This window comes from Mus musculus, chromosome 16, assembly GCF_000001635.26.
Source record: "Mus musculus strain C57BL/6J chromosome 16, GRCm38.p6 C57BL/6J".
NCBI lineage: Eukaryota > Metazoa > Chordata > Mammalia > Rodentia > Muridae > Mus > Mus musculus.
The window spans coordinates 16436362-16460497 of record NC_000082.6 but is presented as its reverse complement, the minus strand read 5'-3'; the positions used below and the strand labels follow the sequence as shown (position 1 = coordinate 16460497).

Here is a 24136-nt window from a genome sequence, read left to right as displayed (position 1 = left end):
TGTTTGTGAGTGAGTGGGAGGTTAAGAGTTGAGGTGGTGACCATATGTGGCTGTGTGAGTGAGTGGAGGGGTGTGTTGTGTGGGATGTGGTCAGTGTATGTGGGGGGTGAGTGTGTGTTAGGTGAGTGGGTGAGGGTGAGTGGGGGATGTGGTGCATGTATTTGCATGTATGTGTGTGTCCAGACCGTACAATGTGTAGAAGTCAGAGAAGATCTTACAGGAGTAATTTCTTTCCTTCTACCATGTGTATTGTGGAGATTGAGCTCAGGCCATCAGGCTTGGAGTCCAGCGTCTTTCCCTGCTGAGCCTTCTCAGCAGATGCACATTGTAGCTTTTGCTACCTTGCCTGAGCTCCTGGAATGGGCTGTGCTACCAGCCCCCACCCAGCTTCCCTTGAATCTATTGATAAAAGACACAGACGCACACATTATTCATTTTCAACTTGTCTTCTTGGCACAACTTCTGGGCACTGATAAATTCTCAAGGCTAGTGTCAATAATCAGTAATCTTACCCTGCACCTCCACCTTCCCTAAACTTTAGTTCCTCAGTTACATCTAGTCTCTGCCAAACTTCCTTGACCACCCACCTAGGCCACTCCATTTCAAGACCTTACATGGCTGGTCAACTTTCCTCCATCAGAAGCATTGTGAACTCCCCTTTCTCCTCTCCTTGCATCTCTCTGCTTGCCTCCAGGGATCCAGAGCCCTGCCTATCCCTTTCTCCCTACAGTTGGCCCATGGCTTCTTTACTGACAGATCAAGAACCAATTAGGGAACAGGACCTTAGCATCAGAACCATCCCTACAGCACATTTTTGGTTTTTCTTCTTTTTTTAAAAAAAGAACAGTTTGTTACCACACTACTCAACTATTTCATTCTAAGATCATTAACTCAAAAAATTAAAAATCAGATATCCATACAGAAGCAAAGTATGGTATACTCTAAGCAATGAAATTGTTATATCAACAAAGGTTAAATTCATGACTTCCTTCCCTTCTACTGCATCTATTTAGTGTTGCTTGTATCCACATGTGTTCAGGATTGATCACCCACATGTGATAGGATAAACCATCAGGGAACTTGTTCCTGAAGGAAACTAGTTTTCTCTTTCAGTAGCCATTGATTGTCTGTAGCTCTTCATCAAGGGATGAAAATTTTCTTGTAAAATTTCTTTATCCACATGGACATGTCAACTGATGTGGTCATTATGCAAATTCTATTTAAGTAACCATATTATTGAGATCTCAAGGGTGTAGCTTCCCTGTAAAGACAAAGTCTACTAGTAGGCATCCTGGTTCTCTGCCTTTTACAGTCTTTTTTGCATCTCTAGCACAGTGTCCCTTGAGCCATGGGTGTAGAGGTGATGTTGTAAATGTATCCATTTGGGTTGAGCACCCACAGGCCCTGATTCTCTACATTGTGAGCAGTTGTGGATCTGTGTGATGGACTCTTATCTGTTTCAAGAAAGAAATTTCTTTGATAAGGGGCAAGAGCTACACATATCTGGGAGTATAAAGCTAATTATTTAGTATTCATTTAAAAATTATATTATTTAGAAAAATGATAGTAGTAGAGTCTTGTAGGGTCTATGGCCTCTTCAGATTCAGGTAGTTGGCTAGGTTCAGAGTTACGAATTCTCTCTTGCTGAGTAGGCCTTGAGTTGAGTTAGGCAGTTGTTAGCTGCCTCCAAGATAAAAGTATCACTACTGCAGTATAGGAGATATTTTTCCCGACCAGTTACTCAATAATAATTATAGATAGTATCCAAATTCACTCTAAATTTTTTTCATTTTTTTCTAGGCAGAAGTGCTTTATTTTGCCTGGGTTATAGTTTTATACATAGCAAAATGGGAAACAGAAGCATACAATAATCATGCCAGGGTTCCAAGTTCTATTCAGAAGTCCATTGCAAAATGTAGGCTTCTTTATTGTTTAGAGCATGATTGTCATTGAAAGTACTGATCCCAAGAGGAGGAAGTATACCTACCATAGAGAGGAGAAACAGAGAAGCCCATGAAATCAGTGAGAAGAGAGCGAGAGAAAGCACCAAAAGTGAGCAAGAGCCTCTGTGATTTACAAATGAAACAAGGACCAAATGAAGGCTTAGAATTCCTGGTTTGAGCAGTTTCAGTGGGATGTGGAGCATAGGGGTCACTGTCCAGTACCTAGCCTTGGCTTGATGAGGGTAAGAGATGGTGGTTCAGATAAATAAAGAGTATCTGAATATTGCCTCTGGTTAGTTGACTAAATGGGAAGGCATGTTTTCATTTAGCACTGTGGACTGGAGTGATCCCTTTGGTGTCAATGAGGTATGAAGATGTCAAAGCATCAAATATGTGGAATAGAAAAACCTGCTTTTTACTGGACAGAAACTCTCAGAGTCAGTGCCTTCCTCCCACCATGGTCTCTTTGTACTTTCCTTGTTTTTGTGGATTCCCTAGTGACTGGCTGATTTTATGCTAACTTGACACAAGTTTGAGTTATTGGTGAAGAAGGAGCCTCAGTTGAGAAAATACCTCCATGAGATCCAGCTGCAAGGCATTTTCTCAATTAATGATAATGAAGGAGGGCCTAGCCCATAATGGGTGGACCCATCCCTAGGCTTGTGGTCCTGGGTTCTATAAGAAAGCAAGTTGAGCAAGCCATAAGAAACAACTCAGTAAGCAGCACTCCTCCATGGCCTCTGCATCAGCTCGTGACTCAGGGTTCCTACCCTGCTTGAGTTCCTATCCTGACTTCCCCAGTGATGGACTGTATAATCTGAAAGTATAAGCCAAATAATCCCTCTCCTCCCCAACCTGCTTGACAGTCAGGGTGATTTGTCACAATAATAGTACTCTGGCTAAGACATCCAAGTCACATCTGAAGAGTCTAATCTAGGATCCACAAATAAGTAAAGAAAAAAAACGTGCATTTATCTTAATGGGTCATTTATTTTCATGACTCTTCATTTTTTGAGTTCTTTGAATGCTGTGTATATCAATCCTTTGTCTGATATACATACATCTAGCAAGGAATCTCTTCCATGCTATGGGCTACCCTTTCACTCCTGTTTCCTTTGCCACATAGAAGCTTATTGGCTTGAGAAGGTCCCATTTGTCTACGATTGGCTTGAGATCCTGAACTACTGAAGTCCTATGCAAATAGTCCTTTCCTATAATTCTATCATGTAGGGTACAGTCTTTGTTTTCTTCTCAGTTTCACTGACTCTGGTTTCACATTGAGGTCTTTGATCCATTTGAAGTTGATTTTTGTGCAGGGTGAGAGGTCTGGGTCTGTTTTCATTCTTCTATATAGACATCTACTTTTCCTATCATCCTTTGTTGAAGTTTTGCCTTGTTTTCACTGAGTTTCTGACATCTTTGTGAAATGATATGAATACTCAGTTTTGAGTCTTCTATGTTGTTTACTTAGTCTCTATGTCAGTACTGAATTGCTTTTATTACTGTAACTCTGTAATATATTTTGAAATCTGGAATTTCCCTCCAGTCCCTCCTTTTGGTTCAGGATTGTTTCAGATATATAAGGTCCTTTGTAGTTCCATATGAAGTTTAGAATTTATTTTCTATTTCCATAAAGAATGATGTAAGCAATCTGTGAATGAATTTTGGGAGAGTGCTCATTTTCACAATTCTACCAATCCATACATAAGAGGCCTTTCTATTTCCTAGTATTTTTCTCAATCTCTTTCTTCAGAGATTAAAGGGTGTGTGTGTGTGTGTGTGTGTGTGTGTGTGTGTGTGTGTGTGTGTGTGTTGGTTTGAGGTTATTGTGAACGTTGGTGTGTTCTTCATCTCTTTGTCAGTAGAGGAGGCTATGAAGGATACCATGATTCTGTCCAGAAACCAGACAAGGGCCCTGAATGTTTTCTTTAGCAGGTTATTTTCGTATCAAAGGCTATCCCAATTTCACCAATATGGAGAAAAAAAAAAAAACAGTTAGCAAGTCTGGCCTTTCCTGGAAACCTCATTCCAAGTTCAAGGTCCACCTTTGGAATCCTGTACAGTGACAAATACAGAAATTTCAAGTTTTTAGTCTCAGTTTACTAGATAGAGTAAGCAACTCCAGATTCTGTGTTGAGTATGTAATAAGGTATGTGTACAATGTCTTTAAACATTATACTGACTAGATATTGAAACAAGTCCCTGTACTTCCTAACACTTTGGATTCCATCAGCATTGCAGCTTATACTTCCTAGTGATTATTAACATTAGTGCTCCTCCTTTGTGTAGAAGAGGAGTTGCTAATACACACTACACTCTCATCCACACTGCTGGCTGGAGTTTGAAGAACAGTATCCTCAGGGACTGTGACTAACACTGGAGAATGTGCTGTCTTTTCTTCTAACTTCCAAAAAGTCACTAATATAGAATGCAGAAAGATAACTGAGGAACAAATACAGTGGTTCTTGGGTTTTTTTTTTAAAGCTTCTTAATACTATTTCATTCACATCGATATTGTATTTCAATTATATTCAGTCCCTACTACCCTTTCTTAGCTGCTCCTATTAAGTTGAATCCCTCCTTCTTAGGCATCTCTCTCTCCTCTCTCCTCTCTCCTCTCTCCTCTCTCCTCTCTCCCCTCTCCCCTCTCCCCTCTCCCCTCTCCCCTCTCTCCCCTCTCCCCTCTCTCTCCTCTCCCCTCTCCCCTCTCCCCTCTCTCCCCTCTCCCCTCTCCCCTCTCCCCTCTCTCCCCTCTCCCCTCTCTCTCCTCTCCCCTCTCCCCTCTCTCCCCTCTCCCCTCTCTCTCCTCTCCCCTCTCCCCTCTCCCCTCTCTCCCCTCTCTCCCCTCTCCCCTCTCTCCCCTCTCCCCTCTCCTCTCTCCCCTCTCTCCCCTCTCTCCTCTCTCCCCTCTCTCCCTCTCTCTCTCTCTCTCTCTCTCTCTCTCTCCTCTCTCTCTTCTCTCTCTTCTCTCTCCTCTCTCCTCTCTCTCCTCTCTCTCCTCTCTCTCCTCTCCCTCCTCTCTCTCCTCTCTCCTCTCTCTCTCTCCTCTCTCTCTTCTCTCCTCTCTCTCTCTCTCTCTCTCTCTCTCTCTCTCTCCTCTCTCTCTTCTCTCTCTTCTCTCTCCTCTCTCTCCTCTCTCTCCTCTCTCTCCTCTCTCTCCTCTCCCTCCTCTCTCTCCTCTCTCCTCTCTCTCTCTCCTCTCTCTTCTCTCCTCTCTCTCTCTTCTCTCTTCTCTCCCCTCTCTCCTCTCTCTTCTCTCCTATCCTCTCCTCTCTCCTCTCTCTCTTTTTCCTTTCTTTCTTTCTGTTTTTTTTTTTTGGCTGACCTGATGACTTTAATTATAGTTATTTAGATAAGTCTGAGTGTGGAGCTATATACCAGAGTATAGAATACTATACAACTGAGGAAAATTACTCCTTTTTCCATAGGTGACGAGGGTTTTGGTTTTTTTTTTTTTTTTTTTTTTTTTTTTTTTTTAGCAGATGTCATCTTTTTTGCATGTCTTATGCAGATAGCAGCCATGAGTAGGTGATGGATGCAGGTGTCTATTTAGAGTTAACCTCTACACAATCATTTATTTTCAGCGACTTTAGCAGGCATGCATCTCTGCATTTACTACAAAGAGCTAACTATGAAGAAGAAGCTTCCAGCTCAGTTTTCAATTTCTCCATACTCTGCACCCAAAATGTATAATGTATTCAACAAAGGGGTCTTACCATGTGGTTTTGCTGTACAACTGAAACTGGCAACAATGTCTGTTGATGGTGCAGTTTTTTCCTGATAGAGTATATCCATTCCTAGCAAAAGAGGGTTTACTACGAAAATGAAACTCATGGAAATTATTAAGTGATATACATTATATCATTTTGGAAGAAGGAGAAAGTACAAAGTATATTATGTGGATAAGGAGGCTATTCAGATACATGATATGTTTTGTATGATTCCTACAATTATTTATGATTCTTACATTTATTCCCTGTTTTACTTTCTACTCTATAAAGAAATGCAAAATGTGTCCTCTTTTATTGTGTGATAGACCTCTGAATATTTGCTATTGTTTATCTTACAACTCAGTCACCCGTTAGTTCACTTATTATGAATTTGTTCAATGAGTATTTGATTGAATTCTAATAAGACAGGTGGTGATGTATGCCTATATCCCCAGCACTTGGAAAGCTATCATAGGACTATAAGTTTAAGATCTATCCTGGCTACATAGCATATCAATGGAGAAAAAAAGGAAGGTCATATGCTCTGAACAATAAATAAATAAATAAATAAATAAATAAATAAATAAATAAATACAATGGTATTTCTGTCCAGTTATATCAGTCAAGCTTTGTTTTCTTTAATCTTCCTTTTCATTAATTCATATTCTGTTTCTCTGCAGTTCAACAACATGTTGCTATATTGTGTGCCCAGATTCAGCTTGGTTGGCTCAAAATTCACAGTTCGAACCAGAGTTGGCATTGATGGAATGAAAATTGTGGAGACTCACAATGAAGAATATCCACACACTTTCCAGATATCTGGGAAAGAAAGAACCCTGGAGCTGCAGGCCAGGTGAGAGAGCCAGTCTTGCCAAAGCTTCCTGAAAACATCAGAATAGGTCATAAATGATCTGCTGCTGCTGCTGCTGCTGCTGCTGCTGCTGCTGCTGCTGCTGCTGCTGCTGCTGCTGCTGGTCACAAGCGAATACCCCCAAACCTCTGAAAATCTGACTAAGTGGAAATTGGGGTCATTGAGAGATTATCATGTCTTTCAACTGATCCCTGTATTGCCTATGACAGAGGCATACAGTAGGCATCAGTCAAGTGTCTGAAGAGCGGCAAGGCACTTAGGGAATGAAGCTGCTGCAATTTAATCTTGAGACCTGTAGGAAAAGACTCTTTCCTGAGCCTCCTCCTCTTAGAGCAATTTTTAACGATTATTATTCCATGCTGAAAATTTCAGCCCTGATAACAAACTGATACAAAGACAAGTCTGTGAACACAAGAGATAGCAGGAGATACCACAGGAGAAGCAGCAGCACACCACCAAGGAAAAATGCTGGGTCAACCTTACATACAAATTTCACACAAAAAAAGAAAACCTGAATTTAAAACAATAAAATGTGGGAGGAGAGGTGACCCAGGAGTTAAGAGCACTTGCTGTTTCACCAGAGAACTAGAGTTTGGTTCCCAGCATCACATCTCACAACTGGGTTCTGCAGGCCCTGCCCACACATAAGACATCACTTACATACTCAGGCATAAAATAATGCATAAAATAATGCACAAAATAATGAATAAATAAATCTTTAAAAATATATAAAATAAAAGTTCAACCAACAAACAACTCCTATGTCTCCTCCAAAATTTAGCAATCCTATAGTAAAGACCAACTTGAATAACTTCCAGACAAAGAATTTTTAAGAAACTTTTTAAATGAAATATATTCTCACTATGGTTTCCTTTTCTGCACCTCCTTTCTGATCCTTCCTGCCTTTCCACCTACTAACTCCATGCTCTCTCTATGTGTCACATACACACTTTCTAGATTTTTAAAACTAAAAGGAAAAAAAAGCACAAAGAAAGCCAGAAGTAAAAACAAAACAAGGGACTGGTGAGATGGCTCAGCAGGTAAGAGCACCCGACTGCTCTTCCAAAGGTCCTTAGTTCAAATCCCAGCAACCACATGGTGGCTCACAACCATCTGTAACAAGATCTGATTCCCTCTTCTGGTGTGTCTGAAGACAGCTACAGTGTACTTACATATAATAAATAAATAAATCTTAAAAAAAAAAACAAAACCACAAAATTGGAAACTATATATAACCAAAAGACCAATATGACTTAAAAAAAAAAAAAAAAAAAACAAACCAAACCAAGTGGTATGAGATGACAATGACAATCTATAAGAGTATCATTGAATTCACTTTGTGGTGGCCATCTTCTGCTAGGCATGAGGCCTACCCTTGGGTGTGGCTAATATCCCCAGTGAGAGTCCATTGAAGAAAACGGTATTTCCTTTGCAAGTGGAAGCAAAGTGAGACAATTCTTGGTCCTTATTTCATTCTCTGGAATAAGAAGCTCACTATTCTGCCCATGTCACCTCAATGCCATCCTGCTAGTAACATCCATACTTACACCTGCTGGGAGGAGGACTTGGCCCTAGCTTACATAAGGTGCAAACAAACAAAACCACTATTTGATGTCCTCAATTAAATCCTTCAATTTAAAGTTCTGACTTAATTCACAGTCCACTCAAAGAGATTTCCCAGGTTTGATATAAGCTTCCTACAAAGTAGAGGAAGTGCAACTTTTCTTTAGTTGGCAAAAAGCAATTTTAATACAATCAAGCACATTTCCCCCTAAGGAGAATTATTAATTTTCACAGTCCATTCAACTGTAAAACCCCCCATTCTGCTTAATTTAAAATGTTTGATGTTCTCCTTAATTTGTAATGGGTTAGGTATGGTATTAGCTGAGCCTTTTAGAAAGAGGCAAGCAGAATCATTTATCAAAAAAGAAGAAGCATTAAGTAGCTTCCCCAAAACTTTTCAAAGATCCTTTGCTTCTATTTTCTTTAATTTAATTATAAACAGAAGATTTTGGGTTGTTGTGGGGTGTTTTAAATGTCATACATGAACACTGTATCTACACCACTCCCACTGTTCCATCCACTGTCAAGCTCCTCATGTGTCCCATGTCCCCAAATTCATGGTTAATTGTTATTTGTTACATGTGTATACATATGTATATGTCTATATGTATCTATGACTATTTAGGATTGAACAACTTTTGTGAGAGTTCATTCGTGGGGGAAGCTAATTCTCCCTCTCTTAGCAGCAACTGACCAACTATAGCTCCTCCTCCAGAAGTAAGACTTGTAGATCTTCACTTGTCCAAGTTGGTGTTTCAACTGCTGTTGTCATTATGCTGATCTTGTTCAGGCAACCATATAGTTGAGAGGTCCTGGGTGTGTTGCCCTGTAATGCTTAGGGGACACTAATAATAGTTGGTCTGGCCCTTACCTCCTACAATCTTTCTACCCCCTCTTCCACAGTTTTCCTCAAGTCTTGGTATAATGGTCTCATTACAGATATATCTTTTGGAATTGAACACCCCATAGTTTCTTATCTGCATTTTGACCAGATATAGACTTCTGTTGTAGTGTCTATTCATAGCAAAAAAAAAAAAAAGTAGCTTCTGTAATGATGAGGGCTATAGTTACATAAAAATAAATATTTAGAATACCATGAGAAATTATATGTGTTAAGGAGAATAACAGTACTGGGTTCTGTTCTCCAGTCTATGACCTCTCCAGCCATGGTTAGCTTTACAGTACCAGACATGAGTTCCCTCCTATTGAATGAGTCTTAAATGGCTTTGTTGGTTACCCCTAAGCCCCTATTGGGCCACTATTGATCTTTTGCCAGCTTGGTTTTATTACAGTACATAGAACTTAATAGGTAGATCTATTCTTTGCTTTGCTCGCTTGGCAGCTCGGCATAGCACTTTCAGATACTATGAAAGCTAGTCTTTATACAGGAGACTTCCAGGTCATATCTAGCTCAATTATAACAAAGTTCTGTGTTCAAAGTATATTATCTTCAGTAGTGGAACTTACCTTTAAGTTCTGGAAGTAAACTCAAGCCAAAAGCAGTAGCCCATGTTGTTTTGGGGACCCAGATATTCCTCCAAACAACTTAACAGGAAATTTTCAATGACTAGCATTGGGTTTTTATTAGATAGTATGTAAGTCTTGGGAAGATCATCCCCTGATTTTGTATAACCCAAACATATATGTGTATGCATATATGTATATGTACACATATGTACATACACATAAATGTTTTTGTAGGCTTATACAAAAATGTTATCCCAGGTCTTTTCAAACATACTTAGTGTTATTTATCCTTCCTCCCTCCATCTCCCTCTATTACCGTCTCTTCCACCCTCACCAGTTAAAGCCCCCTCCCTATTTTTTCCACTTCCTCCTTTATAATATCTGTGTCTCAGTATCCCTACTCTATATTCCCTTTTAACTTTCCTGGTTCTTGTACTTACATCAGGTTATATATTCACGTCTGATGGCTTAGAACTAGGATCTACAAATAAGAGAGGATACGTGATGTTTCTCTTTCTGGTTTGAGTTCATATTTTCCACCTCCAGCTGTTCACTTGAAAATTATAAGATCTTTTTGCAGCTAAATAGTATTCTATTGTGTATATTAACACATTTCTGTTATCCATTCATCAGTTGACGGATATTTAAGTATTTTCCATTTTCTAGCTATTGTAAGGAAGCACCAGTGAGCATGACTCATGTATCTGTGGCATAGTCTTGGACATCTACCAAGGAGTGGCATGGCTAGGCCTTATGATAGATCTACTTTAGCATTCTGAGAATTCTCCAAACTATGTTCCAGAGTTACAGAACAATTTACACTCACATCAGCAGTGAATAAGGTTCTCCTTTCCCTGCAACCTCACAAGTGTTTGTTGACAGTTGTTTTCTTGATTTTCATCCATTCTGATGAAGGTAAGATGAAATCTTGGTTGTTTTAATTTGTATTCCCTAACTGCTAAACTTGTTCAATACTTTTTAAAATATTTCATAACCTATTTTATCTTTTTTAAAATTTAATCTTTTACTTATTTATTTATTTTATACTCCAGATTTCATTCCCCTCCCAGTTGGCCCTCCAACTGTTCCACATTCCATACCTCCTCCCCACTGGACTGTCTCCACAAGGATGTCCCCCACCTCCCACTCCACCAGACCTCTAAACTCCCTAGGGCATCCATTATCTTGAGGGTTAGGTGCATCTTCTCTGACTGAACCCAGACCCAGCAGTCCTCTGCTGTATATGTGTTAGGGACCTTGTATCAGCTGGTGTGTGCTGCCTGGTTGGTGGTCCACTGTTTGAGAGATCTTGGGGTCCAAGTTAATTGAAACTAATGGTCCTCCTACAGGGTTGCCCTCCTCAGCTTCTTCCAGCCTTTCCCTAATTCAACCACAGGGGTCAGCAGCTGTCCAATAGCATGGTGCAAATATCTGCATCTGACTCTTTCAGCTGCTTTTTGGGTCTTTCAGAAGGCAGTCATGATAAGTCCCTTTTTTGTGGGCACTCCATAGTCTCAGTAATAGTGTCAGGACTTGGGGTCTCCCCATGTACTGGATTCCACTTTGGGTCTGTAGTTGGACCTTCTTTTCCTTAGGCTCCTCTCCATTCCCATTCCTGAAGTTCATGCATTCTTATTGTTTGCTCCTTAAATTCTTTTCATTTTCTTTTTTCTTTCTTTCTTTCTCCCTTTCTTCCTTCCTTCCTTCCTTCCTTCCTTCCTTCCTTCCTTTCTTTCTTTCTTTCTTACTTTCTTTCTTTCTTTCTTTCTTTCATTCTTTCTTTCTTTCTTTTAGATATTTTCTTTATTTATATTTCAAATGTTATCCCCTTTCCTGGTGTCCCCTCTGAAAACCCCCTATCCCCTACCAATCCATCAGCTCACCAACCGACCTATTCCTGCTTCCTGGCCCTGGCATTCCCCTATACTGGGGCATAGAACCTTCACAGGACCAAAGGTCTCTCCTCCCATTGATGATCAAATAGGCATAGGCAGCTAGAGCTATGAGTTCCACCATGTGTTTTCTTTGGTTGCTGGTATAGTCCTAGGAAACTGTGGGGGTACTGGTTAGCTCATATTGTTGTTCCTCCTATGGGGCTCCAACCTCTTGAGTTCCTTGAGTACTTTCTCTAGCTCATTCATTGGAGACCCTGTGCTCCATCCAATGGATGGCTGTGAGTATCTACTTCTGTATTTGTCAGGCACTGGCAGAGCCTCTCAGGAGACAACTATATCAGGCTCTTGTCAGTAAGCTCCTGCTGGCATCCACAATAGTGTCTAGATTTGATGACTGTATATGGGATGGATCCCCAGGTGGTGCAGTCTATGAATGGTCATTCCTTCAGTCTTTGCTCCACATTTATCTCTGTAACTCCTTTCATGGGTATTTTGTTCCTCCTTCTAAGAAGGATCCAAGTATCCACACTTTGGTCTTCCTTCTTGAATTTCATGTGTTTTGCAAATTACATCTTTGGTATTCAAAGCTTCTGAACTAATATCCACTTATCGTGAGTGCATATCATGTGTGTTCTTTTATATCTGGGTTACCTCACCCAGGATACTTTCTCCAGATCCATCCATTTGCCTAAGAATTTCATATATTAATTGTTTTTAATAGCTCCATTGTGTAAATGTATCATATTTTCTGAATCATTCCTCTGTTGAAGGACATCTGAGTTCTGAGGAACAGCCAGACTGATTTCCAGAGTGGTTGTACAAGCTTTTAATCCTACCAGCAATGGAGGAGTGTTTCCCTTTCTCCACATCCTTACCAGCATCTGCTGTCACCTGAATTTTTGATCATACCCATTCTGACTGTTGTGAGGTGGAATCACAGGGTGGTTTTGATTTGCATTTCCCTGATGACAAGTATGTTGAACATTTTTAGGTGTTTCTTAACCATTTGATATCCCTCAGTTGAGAATTCTTTGCTTAGCTCTATACCCATTTTTTTTTAATTTTCATCTTGTAACTTTTAAAATTTTTTAAACAATATTTTTATTAGGTATTTTCTTCACTTAGATTTCAAATGCTATCCCAAAGGTCCCCTATACCCTCCCCCCACCCTGCTCCCCAACCCACCCACTCCTGCTTCCTGGCCCTGGCATTCCCCTGTACTGGGGCATAAAATCTTTGCAAGACCAAGGGCCTTTCTTCCCAATAATGGCTGACAAGGCCATCTTCTGCTACATATGCTGCTAGAGACACAAGCTCTGGGGGTACTGGTTAGTTCATATTGTTGTTCTACCTATAGAGTTGCAGACCCCTTCAGCTCCTTGGGTACTTTCTCTAGCTCCTCCATTGGGGGCCCTGTGTTCCATCCAATAGATGACAATAAGCATCCACTTCTGTATTTGTATGGCCTAGCCTCACATGAGACAGCTATATCAGGGTCCTTTCAGCAAAATCTTGCTGGCCTATGCAATAGTGTCTGCATTTGGTGGCTGATTATGGGATGGATCACTGGGTGGGGCAGTCTCTGGATGGTCCATCCTTTCATCTTAGCTCCAATCTTTGTCTCTGTAACTCCTTCCATGGGTATTTTGTTCCCTATTCTAAAGAAGAATGAAGTATCTAAGCGTTGGTCTCCCTTCTTGATTTTCTTGTGTTTTGCTAATTCTATCTTGGGTATTCTAAGTTTCTGGGCTAATATCCACTTATCAGTGAGTACATATCAAGTGAGTTCTTTTGCGATTAGGTTACCTCACTCAGGATGATGCCCTCCAGATGCATCCATTTGCCTAAGAATTTCACAAATTCATTGTTTTTAATAGCTGAGTAGCACTCCATTGTGTAAATGTACCACATTTTATGTATCCATTCCTCTCTTGAGGGACATCTGGGTTCTTTCCAGCTTCTGGCTATTATAAATAAGGCTGCTTTGAACATAGTGGAGCATGTGTCCTTCTTACCATTTGGAACACCTTCTGGGTATATGCCCAGGAGAGGTATTGCCGGATCTTCTGGTAGTACTATATCCAATTTTCTGAGGAACCACCAGACTGATTTCCAGAGTGGTTGTACAAGCTTGCAATCCCACCAGCAATGGAGGAGTGTTCCTCTTTCTTCACCTCCTCGCCAGCATCTGCTGTCACCTGAGTTTCTGATCTTAGCCATTCTGACTGGTGTGAGGTGGAATCTCAGGGTGGTTTTGATTTGCATTTCCCTGATGATTAAGGATGTTGAACATTTTTTCAGGTGCTTCTCAGCCCTTCAGTATTCCTCAGTTGAGAATTCTTTGTTTAGCTCTGTACAGCACCCCCCCCCCTTTGTTTTGTTTTGTTTTTTCAAGACAGGGTTTCTCTGTCCTAGAACTCACTCTGTAGACCAGACTGGCCTTGAACTCAGAAATCTGCCTGCCTCTGCCTCTCAGGTGCTGGGATTATAGGCATGCACCACCACTTCTCAGCTGGTACCACATTTTTTAATGGGGTTATTTGATTTACTGGAGTCCAGCTTCTTTATTTCTTTGTATATATTAGATATTAGACTCCTATCAGATTTAGGATAGGTAAAGATCCTTTCCCAATCTGTTGGTGACCTTTTTTATCTTGATAGTGTCTTTTGCCTTACAGAATCTTTGCAATTTTATGAGGTCCCATTTGTCGATTCCTGATCTTAAACTACAAGCCATTGCTGTTTTGTTCAGAAATTATTCCCCTGTGCCCATATCTTCGAGGCTTTTCCCCACCTTCTCCTCTATAAGTTTCAGTGTCTCAGGTTTTCTGTGGAGTTCCTTGATTCACTTAGACTTTAGCTTTGTACAAGGAGATAAGAATGGATCAATTCGAATTCTTCTACATGATGACTGCCAGTTGTGCCAGCACCACTTGTTGAAAATGCTGTCTTTTTTCCACTGGATGGTTTTAGCTCCCTTGTCGAAGATCAAGTGACTATAGGTGTGGGTTCATTTCTGGGTCTTCAGTTCTATTCCATTGATCTACTTGTCTGGCATTGTACTGGTACCATGCAGTTTTTAATCACAATTGTTCTGTAGTACAGCTTGAGGTCAGGCATGGTGATTCCACCAGAAGTCTTTTTTAATTTTTGCTATCCTAGGTTTTTTGTTATTCCAGATGAATTTGCAGATTGCCCTTACTAATTCATTGAAGAATTGAGTTGAAATTTTGATGGGGATTGCATTGAATCTATAGATTGCTTTCGGCAAGATAGCCATTTTTCCTATATTAATCCTGCCAATCCATGAGCATGGGAGATCTTTCCATCTGAGTTCTTCTTCAATTTCTTTCTTCAGAGACTTGAAGTTCTTATCATACAGATCTTTCACTTGCTTAGTTAGAGTCACACCAAGGTATTTTATTATTTTGTGACTATTGTGAAGCATGTTGTTTCCCTAATTTGTTTCTTAGCCTGTTTATCCTTTGTGTAGATAAAGGTTACTGATTTGTTTGACTTTTAGATTGCTGAAGTTATTTAACAGGTTTAGGAGTTCTCTGGTAGAACTTTTGGGTTCCCTTATTTATACTATCATATCATCTGCTAATCGTGGTATTTTGACATCTTCCTTTCCACATTTTATCCCATGGATCTTCTTTTGTTGTCTAATTGTTCTGGCTAGGACGTCAAGTACTATATTGAATATGTAGGGAGAAAGTGGGCAGCATACAATTAGTAGGATTGATTCAAGTTTCTCTCCATTCAGTTTGATGTTGGCTACTGGTTTGCTCTATATTGCTTTTACTATGTTTAGGTATGGAGACCTTGAATTCCTGATCTTTCCAAGACTTTTGTCATGAATGGGTATTGGATTTTGTCAAATGCTTTCTCAGCATCTAATGAGATGATCATGTGGGGTTTTTTCCTCTGAGTTTTTTATATAGTGGATTATGTTGATGAATTTCTGTATGTTGAACCATTCCTTCATCCCTAGGATGAAGCCTACTTGATCATGATGGACGATTGTTTTGATGTGTTCTTGGATTCGGTTTGCTGGAATTTTATTGAGTATTTTTCCATTGATATTCATGGAAAATGGTCTGAAGCTCTCTTTCTTTGTTGAATATTTGTATGTTTTAGGTATCAGAGTAATTGTGGTTTCATTGGGTAGAGTACATTCTAATTATATTTTGTGGACTACTTTGGTATTAAGTTTTCTTTGAAGGTCTGATAGAACACTGAACTAAACCCATCTGGCCCTTGGTTTTTTTTTTTTTGTGGGGGGGATAGTTAGGAGACTTTTAATGACTGCTTCTATTTCTTTAGGAGATATGAAACTGTTTAAATTGTTAATCTTAACCTGATTTAACTTTGGTACCTGGTATCTATCTAGAAAATTGTCCATTTCATCCAGTTTTTCCAGTTTTGTTGAGTATAGGCTTTTATAGTAGGATCTGAAGATTTTTTTGGATTTCGTCAAATTGTTCACTTCTGATTTTGTTAATTAGGATACTGTCCCTGTGACCTCTAGTTAATCTGGCTAAGGGTTTATCTATTTTGTTGATTTTTCTCAAAGAACCAAATGCTGTCTTGGTTGATTCTTTGTATAGTTCTTTTTGTTTCCACTTGGTTGATTTCAGCCCTGAGTTTGATTATTGTTTGCTATCTACCCACCTTGGGTGACTCTCCTTCTTTTTGTTCTAGAGCTTTCAGGTGTACTGTCAAGTTTCTGGTGTATGCTCTCTCCAGTTTCTTTTTGGAGTCACTCAGAGCTATGAGTTTTCCTCTTAGGATTGCTTACATTGTGTCCCATAAGTTTGGGTCTGTTGTGGCTTCATTTTCATTAAACTCTAAAAAGCCTTTAATTTCTTTCTTTATTTCTCCCTTGACCAAGATATTATTGAGTAGAGTGTTGTTCAACTTCCACGTCAACGTTGGCTTTCTATTATTTATGTTGTTATTGAAGATCAGCCTTAGTTCGTGGTGACCTGATAGGATGCATGGTATAATTTCAATATTTTTGTATCTGTTGAGGCCAGTTCTGTGACCGATTATATGGTCAGTTTTGGAGAAGGTACCATGAGGTGCTGAGAAGAAGGTATATCATTTTGTTTTAGGGTAAAATGTTATGCAGATATCTGTTAAATTCATTTGTTTCATAACTTCTGTTAGTTTCACTCTGTCTCTGCTTAGTTTCTATCTCCATCATCTGTCCATTGATGAGAGTGGGGTGTTGAAGTCTGCCACTATTATTGTGTGGCATGTAATTGGTGCTTTGAGCTTTATTAAAGTTTCTTTATGAATGTGGCTGCCCTTGCATTTGGAGCATAGATGTTCAGAATTGAGAGTTCATCTTGGTAGATTTTACCTTTGATGAGTATGAAGTGCCCCTCCTTGTCTTTTTTGATAACTTTAGGTTGGAAGTCAATTTTATTCGATATGAGAATGTCTACTCCATCTTGTTTCTTAGGACCATTTGCTTGGAAAATTGTTTTCCAGCCTTTTATTCTGAGTTAGTGTCTATCTTTGTCACTGAGGTGGGTTTCCTGTATGCAGCAAAATGTTGGGTCCTGTTTATGTAGCCAGTCTGTTAGTCTATGTCTTTTTATTGGGGAATTGAGTCCATTGATATTAAGAGATATTAAGGAAAAGTAATTTTGCTTCCTATTATTTTTGTTTTTAGAGTTGGGATTCTGTTCTTGCGGCTCTCTTCTTTTAGATTTTTTAAAGGATTACTTTCTTGCTTTTTCTAGGGCATAATTTCTGTCCTGTGTTGGTGTTTTCACTTTATTATCCTTTGAAGGGCTGGGTTTGTGGAAAGATAATGTGTGAATTTGGTTTTGTCATGGAATAGTTTGGTTTCTCCCTCTATAGTAATTGAGAGTTTTGCTTGGTATAGTAGCCTGGGCTGGCATTTTTGTTCTTTTATGGTCTGTATAACATCTGGCTTCTGGCTTCCATAGTCTCTGGTGAGAAGTCTCTTGTAAATCTAATAGGTCTGCCTTTATATGTGACTTGACTTTTTTCCCTTACTGCTTTTAATAATCTTTCTATGTTTTGTGCATTTGGTGTTTTGATTATTATGTGATGGGAGGAATTTCTTTTCTGGTCCAAACTATTTGGAGTTCTGTGGGATTCTTGTATGTTCCTGGCTATCTCTTTCTTTAGGTTAGGGAAGTTTTCTTCTACAATTTTGTTGAAGATATTTTACTGTCCCTTTAATTTGGCAATCTTCATTCTCATCTCTACCTATTATCCTTAGGTATAATATCCTTAGGCTTGTTCTTCTCATTGTGTCCTGAATTTCCTGGATGTTTTGAGTTAGAATCTTGAGTTAGGATCTTTTTGCATTTTGCATTTTCTTTTATTGTTTTGTACATGTTTTATAGGGAATCTTCTGCACCCAAGATTCTCTCTTCCATCTTTTGTATTCTTGGTAATGCATCTATGGCTCCTGATTTCTTTCCTAGGCTTTCTATCTCCAGAGTTGTCTCCCTTTGTGATTTCATTATTGTTTCTACTTCCATTTTTAGATCCTGGATGCTTTTTTTCAATTCCTTCACATGTTTGGCTGTGTATTCCTGGAATTCTTTAAAGGATTTTTGTGTTTCCTCTTTAAGGACTTCTGCCTGTTTACTTGTATTCTCCTGTAATTCTTTAAGGGATTTTTGTGTTTCCTCTTTAAGGACTTCTACCTGTTTACCTGTGTTCTCCTTTAAGGGAGTTAATTTATGTCCTTCTTAAAATCCTCTATCAGCATCATGAGATATGACTTTAAATCTGAATCTTGTTTTTCTGGTGTCTTGGGGTATTCAGGAATTGTTGTGGTGGGAGTACTGGGTTCTGATGATGCCAAGTAGTCTTGGTTTCTGTTGGTAAGATTCTTGTGTTTGCCTTTCACCATCTTGCAATCTCTAGTGTTAGATGTTCTTGCTGTCTCTGGCTGGAGCTTGTTCCTCCTGTGAGTCTGTAAGTCTCAGTCAGCAGCACTCCTAGGAGACCAGCTGTCTCCAGGGAAGACCAGTGCACAGAGGGCTGTGGAACAGTCCCATCTTCTCCTTGCTGATGTAGGCCTGTATGACCCTGTCCTAGCTGCTCTGCTGCTTCTGCAGCCTGAGAGCTCCTGAGTGGACGAGACTTAGAGAGTCACTAGAGAGAAACTGGAGATCTCCCCTGAGTCCCAGGGTCAGAGCACTCCCTAGAATCAAGCTCTTCCCTGGCAGGGAAGGTGCACAGAGAGCTGCAGAACAGCCCCACCTCCTGGGTGCAGATGTAGGCCTGTAGGACCTTGTTTCAGCTGCTTTGCCTGCTTTCTAAATTCTTAAGAGTATTCTAAATATTAGTCTTCAAGCAGCAGTATACCTAGCAAAAATTCTGTCCCATTTTATGAGCTTCCTCTTCACACAGTTGATTGTTTTCTTTAAAAAAAAAAACTGTTTGTTTGTTTGTTTATTACATGTAAGTACATTGTAGCTGTCTTCAGACACTCCAGAAGAGAGCATCAGATCCCCTTTTGGATGGTTGTGAGCCATGTGGTTTCTGGGATTTGAACTCTTTGGAAGAGCAGTCAGTGCTCTTAAGCCCTGAGCCATCTCTCCAACCCAGTTGATCATTTTCTTAGCAGTGCAAAAGCATTTTATTTTAATGAGATCTCATTGCTCAACTATTGGCCATAATTCCTGAGCAAATGCCAACAGTCTTTTCCTATACTTCTGTCGTTCCCAACCTTCCTAATGTGTAATCCTTTAATACATTTCCTCAAGTTGTGATGACCCCAACCATAAAATTATTTTGTTGCTACTTTATAACTGTAATTTTGCTACTATTATGAATTTTAATGTAAATATCTGACATGTAGAATATCTGATATCCCCGAAGGAGTCGTGACCCACAGGTTGAGAGCAACTTAGTATATCTACATATTGTAGGGTACGACCTATGTTTTCTTCTAGCACTTTTAGTGTTTAAGTTTTGACATTTAGGTCTTTGATCCATTTGAAGTTGGTTTTTGTGAAAGGTGATTGATACAGTTCTAATTTCAATCTTCTGTATATAGATATCTAGTTTTCCCAGCAACACTTGTTGCAAATGCTGCCTTTTCTTCAATTGCATTTTCAGCATCTTTGACAAACATGAGAGCTGTAATTATTAGCACTCATTTGGATCTTCTATTTTGTTATATTAATCTGCATATTTTTTAGTTCAGTATTTTGATGGTTTCATTAAAATACTTTTGTAATATATCTTGAATTCTGGAACTGTAAATCCTCCAGTGTTGTTCTTTTTGCCCATAGTTAATGTGGTAATAACAAATCTTTTGTGGTTCTTCATGAATGTAAGGATTTAGTGTCCATTTCTGTGAAGAATGTTGTAGGTATTTTGGTTAGGTTTATATTGAATCTGTAAATTCTTTTGATGTGATGGTGATTTCACAATATTAATTCTACCAATCCATGAAAATAAGAAGACTTTCCATCTTCTAGTGTATTCCTCTGTCACTTTTTGGAGAGATTTAAAGTTTTCATTGCAAAGATTTCTGACTCCTTATTCATGGGTGTGGTGGATTGAATTGTTTTTGTTTGTTTGGGTTGAGTTGGTTTGAGGGTTTTTTTTTTTAATTTGTTGTTTTAAGGCTACTGCTAATGGCGTGTGTGATCTCCTTTTCAGTATGTTTGCAATTGGTATATAGAGAAGCTACTAGTTTTTGTAACTTAATTTTATATCCTGCCACTTGGTTGAGGTCTTTGATTGTTGCTAGGAGTTTTCCGGTAGAATTTTTTGGGATCTCTTATGTACAATATCATATCATCTGAAAACAGGAAAAATTTGACGTCCTTTCCTATTTGTATTTCTTAGATTTTCTTGTCTTGTCTTTTGCTCCAGTGAGTCCTTCAAGTACTACACTGAAAAGACCTGGAATAGTGGACAGTCCTGTTTCATTCCACAATGTATTTCTTGATTGCTTCATGTTTTTCTTCTTTTAGAATAATGTTGGCTGTGTACTTGTTTTATTATATCTTTATTATATTAAGGATGTTTCCCCCAGTCCTACTCCATCTAGGACTTTTACTATGAGGACTTATTGGTTTTTATCAAATGCCTTTTCTACCTCTATTGAGATGATCATGTGATTTTTGCCTAGGAATCTATTTATGTTATATATTACATTTATTGACTTGTGCATATTGGAACCATCCCTGCACTTCTAGAATAAAACCAACCTGAGCATAGTTGATGATCTTGATATAAGCCTACATTGAGGCTACTTGTATCTATATTCATTAGTAATATCAATCTGTAGTTTGGGTTTTTATTTCATCTTTACTTGTTTTTCCTTTGTTTTGTGGTTTTTCTTATTGTTTTTTGGATTTTTGATTTTGTTTTGTGGTGAGGTTTTCTTTTGCTTTTTTAGAGTGAAATTGCTTCATTGAACAAGTTTCAAAGTGATCCTTCAATTTTTATTGCTTTATGTAATTTTAAAATGTAGTTTTGTGAAAGTCTGGTAGAATTCTACTGTAAATCCACCTGGGACTGGGCTTTGTTTATAATTAGAAGGTTGTTAATACTATTACTACTACTACCATTATAATTTTTTATTATTATTATCTATTATACTACTGTTTCGATCTCTTCTTTTTGTAGATCTGTTTAGATTTTTACTTCTTTTTGGTTTAACTTTAGTATTTAATGAATCAAGAAATCCAGTCTTACTCTCTAGGCCTCTTTCTCTCTCTCCCTCCCCCCTCTCTCCTCGTGGCCAAGGCCGGCCTCTCTCTTTTTCTACTTTCTCTCTTTCCCCCTGTCTTCTACAATAAACCTCTAAAACCATTTAAAAAAAAAGAAATTCATTAATTTCCTTCAAATTTTTCAACTTAATGTTTTAAGGTTTTTAAAGTATTCCCTTATCTGAATTATTTTGGTCTATTAGACTATTGTAATATGTCCATATTCTTTTCTGATTCTATTGTGAGTCTTCTCCTTAAATTTTTTAGTGCATAGGGTCTTTGATCTTTTATATCTTCTCCAAGAACAAGCTCTTAGAATCAATATTATTTGTATTATTTTCTGTTTCTATTTCATTAATTTTGCTTTGATTTTTATTATTTCTTGCTATCAACTGAGTTTGGGTTTGTTTTTTTCTTTCAAATTCTTTGAGTTGTATCAATAAATCATTTATTTGTAAATTTTTAATGTACAATCAGAGACTTCCCTATTTAAGATGCATTTATGTGAGACCCAGAAGCTTTGTTTTCATTTTCATTTAGTTCAGGGAACAATTGATTGTAATTTAGCTGCTGCTGCTGAACTCTGACCCCCTTCCCCCCAACCAATATGTTACAGATTTTTTAAGCTTGAAAACCACAAACATCTGGGCCAAGTTACAGTCACATGATTTAGGGACTTCCTTAGGAACATGTCTTTGTGGTACACTTATCCTGTTCCCACTGGTTGGGTTATTTAACTGTGGCAGGGTGACTTGTCTAGCATTCACGTCTCAAATTGCCAACCAGGGTGTCAATTACCCAGAGAGGACTTGGGAACTTAAATTTTATTTGACCCCTATTCAAAATGGAAGTTTTATTCAAAATGGATTCAGTTTGGTTCCTTCTTACATTTCTTTCTTTTGGTTTCTTCTTCAATTTATTAATCATTTAGCAGTAAGTTTTTCTATTTCCATTAGTTTATGTACTTTTTAGAGTTTTTCTGGGTGTTGATTTTAAGTTTTATTGCATGGTGGTCAAATTTGGGATACATGAAGTTATTTAATGTTTTCTGTATTTGTTAAGGTGTGTTTTGTATTCTAGCATGTGATCTATTTTAGAGAAGCTTCCATGTGCTGCTGAATAGAATGTGTATTCTTTGATGTTTAGATGGAATATTCTGTAGATATCTGTTAGGTCCATTTGAAGTAAGATGCCATTTGATCTTGGGGTTTTTCTGTCCAGATGATGTGTTTATTGGAAAAAGTGGAGCATTGAGATTGACTACTATCATTGGGTTTGTAAAATAGTAGGTTCTTTATGGAATTGAGTACACCAGGAGTTGGCATAATATGCTAATACTTTAATATTATAATTAATGATAATTTGTTCCCTTGATTAGAATGAAGTACCCTTCTTTGACTTTTCTGATTAATTTTAGTTTATAACTATTTGTGAAATATTAGGTTGACAATACCTGCTTAATTCCAGATTTCATTTGCTTGAAATACCTTTTTTTATTTTCAGGTGGTACCTATCTTTAAAGTTAGATGGGTTTCTTATAAACAACATAAAATTGGACTTTGTTTCTTAACACATTCAGCTAACCTAGTCCTTTGGTTGGAAAGTTGAGACCATGGCTGTTTAGAGTTATTATTGAAAGATGTGTGTGGCTCTTCTCCTCTGAGCAGGTGGGGCTCCCTGGGTATCACCCTACCCTGGCACTTCAAGTCTCTGCAAGGTTATGTGCTTCCTTCCCCAGAGGAAGCCAGTCAAGGCAGCCCAGCTAGGAAAACATATCCCATATACAGGCAGCAGCTTTTGGGATATCCCCCACTCCTGTTGTTAGGGACCCACATGAAGACCAAGCTGCACATCTATTACATATATGCAGGGACAAAGATAATTTTTAAGAGTATAAGAATAATTATAATCTTTCCTGAGATTAGATGTTGTGAATTTTAATTGTCATATATTTTTTAAAGTATAATATTATCTTTGATCTAATAGAAGATCATAATAGAATGTCAAACACACAGAATCATCTGGTAGATACAACTAGACAGTGGTTGTTAAGTCATGGTTTGCCATCAAATTGTAAGGGTACCAAAATAGGTATCAAGTGTATGGGTACCAAAGTTAGACAGCAGTCTCATCCTGTATTAAGAAGAACTAGAATCTCTTTAATTAATTCCAAAATACTTCTGTATTCTCTAGGAATCCAGAGTAACATTAAAATCATGCTTTCATTCACAAGTTGTAATTCTTAATGTTCTCTTCACTCATTTTAGCTTTCTTTTCTTTTAGTTCTGAACAAGACAAGGAAGAATGGATCAAGGTACCTCTTTTATTTTATTTCTGGTTTTTGGACCTACATGCATAAGAAATGTATACACTGGAACCTGGAGAGATAACTGGGTTTAATTTCCAGGACTTACATGGTAGCTCAAAACTATCCATAATTCTAGTTCCAAGGATGCAATGTCTTCTCACCTCTATGGACACCAGACATATGTTTGTTGTAAAATACATATGCCAGGCAAAATACTCATAAAATAATTTTTTAAAAAAGGAATATATACATATTTATATTTTAATATATGGTATAAGAACAAGTTCATTTAACTTTAAAGATGATTCCTATTATAGTTATTTATGTGATAAACATCTATTAATATGTGTATGGTACTATAATGTATTTTTGTATTTAATTTACATTTAGGCCCTTCAAGAAAGTATTGATGCTTTTCATCAAAGGCATGAAACTTTCAGAAATGCAATCGCAAAGGAAAATGACATTCCCCTAGAAGTTTCTGTAAGTTACTTCTGAAGTTAACTTAAAGATCTTTCATCTCTTGTGTTTTCAAAAGTGCTATTTAGTCATTTCATTATCAAACCTTTTCCCTTGCAATCCCAAAATAAGTTGTTAAGAAATAATGTCATTCTCTTAAGTGTCTAGAAGTGCTTTGAAATTTTTACTTCCCTT

At 38.2% G+C, this 24136-nt stretch overlaps 1 protein-coding gene across 10 annotated transcripts in view; it reads left to right on the top strand.

Annotated features, from left to right (window-relative positions):
* Positions 1-24136, top strand: part of Fgd4 (FYVE, RhoGEF and PH domain containing 4) — a 183625-nt gene that overhangs the window by 140037 nt on the left and 19452 nt on the right. For all 10 annotated transcript variants that reach the window (XM_011245874.3, XM_006522027.4, XM_006522024.4 and 7 more), the window contains 3 exons: positions 6334-6506; positions 23458-23488; positions 23873-23965. In XM_011245874.3, coding sequence (XP_011244176.1) covers positions 6334-6506; positions 23458-23488; positions 23873-23965 — 297 coding nt within the window. The remainder of the gene's footprint in view (positions 1-6333; positions 6507-23457; positions 23489-23872; positions 23966-24136) is intronic.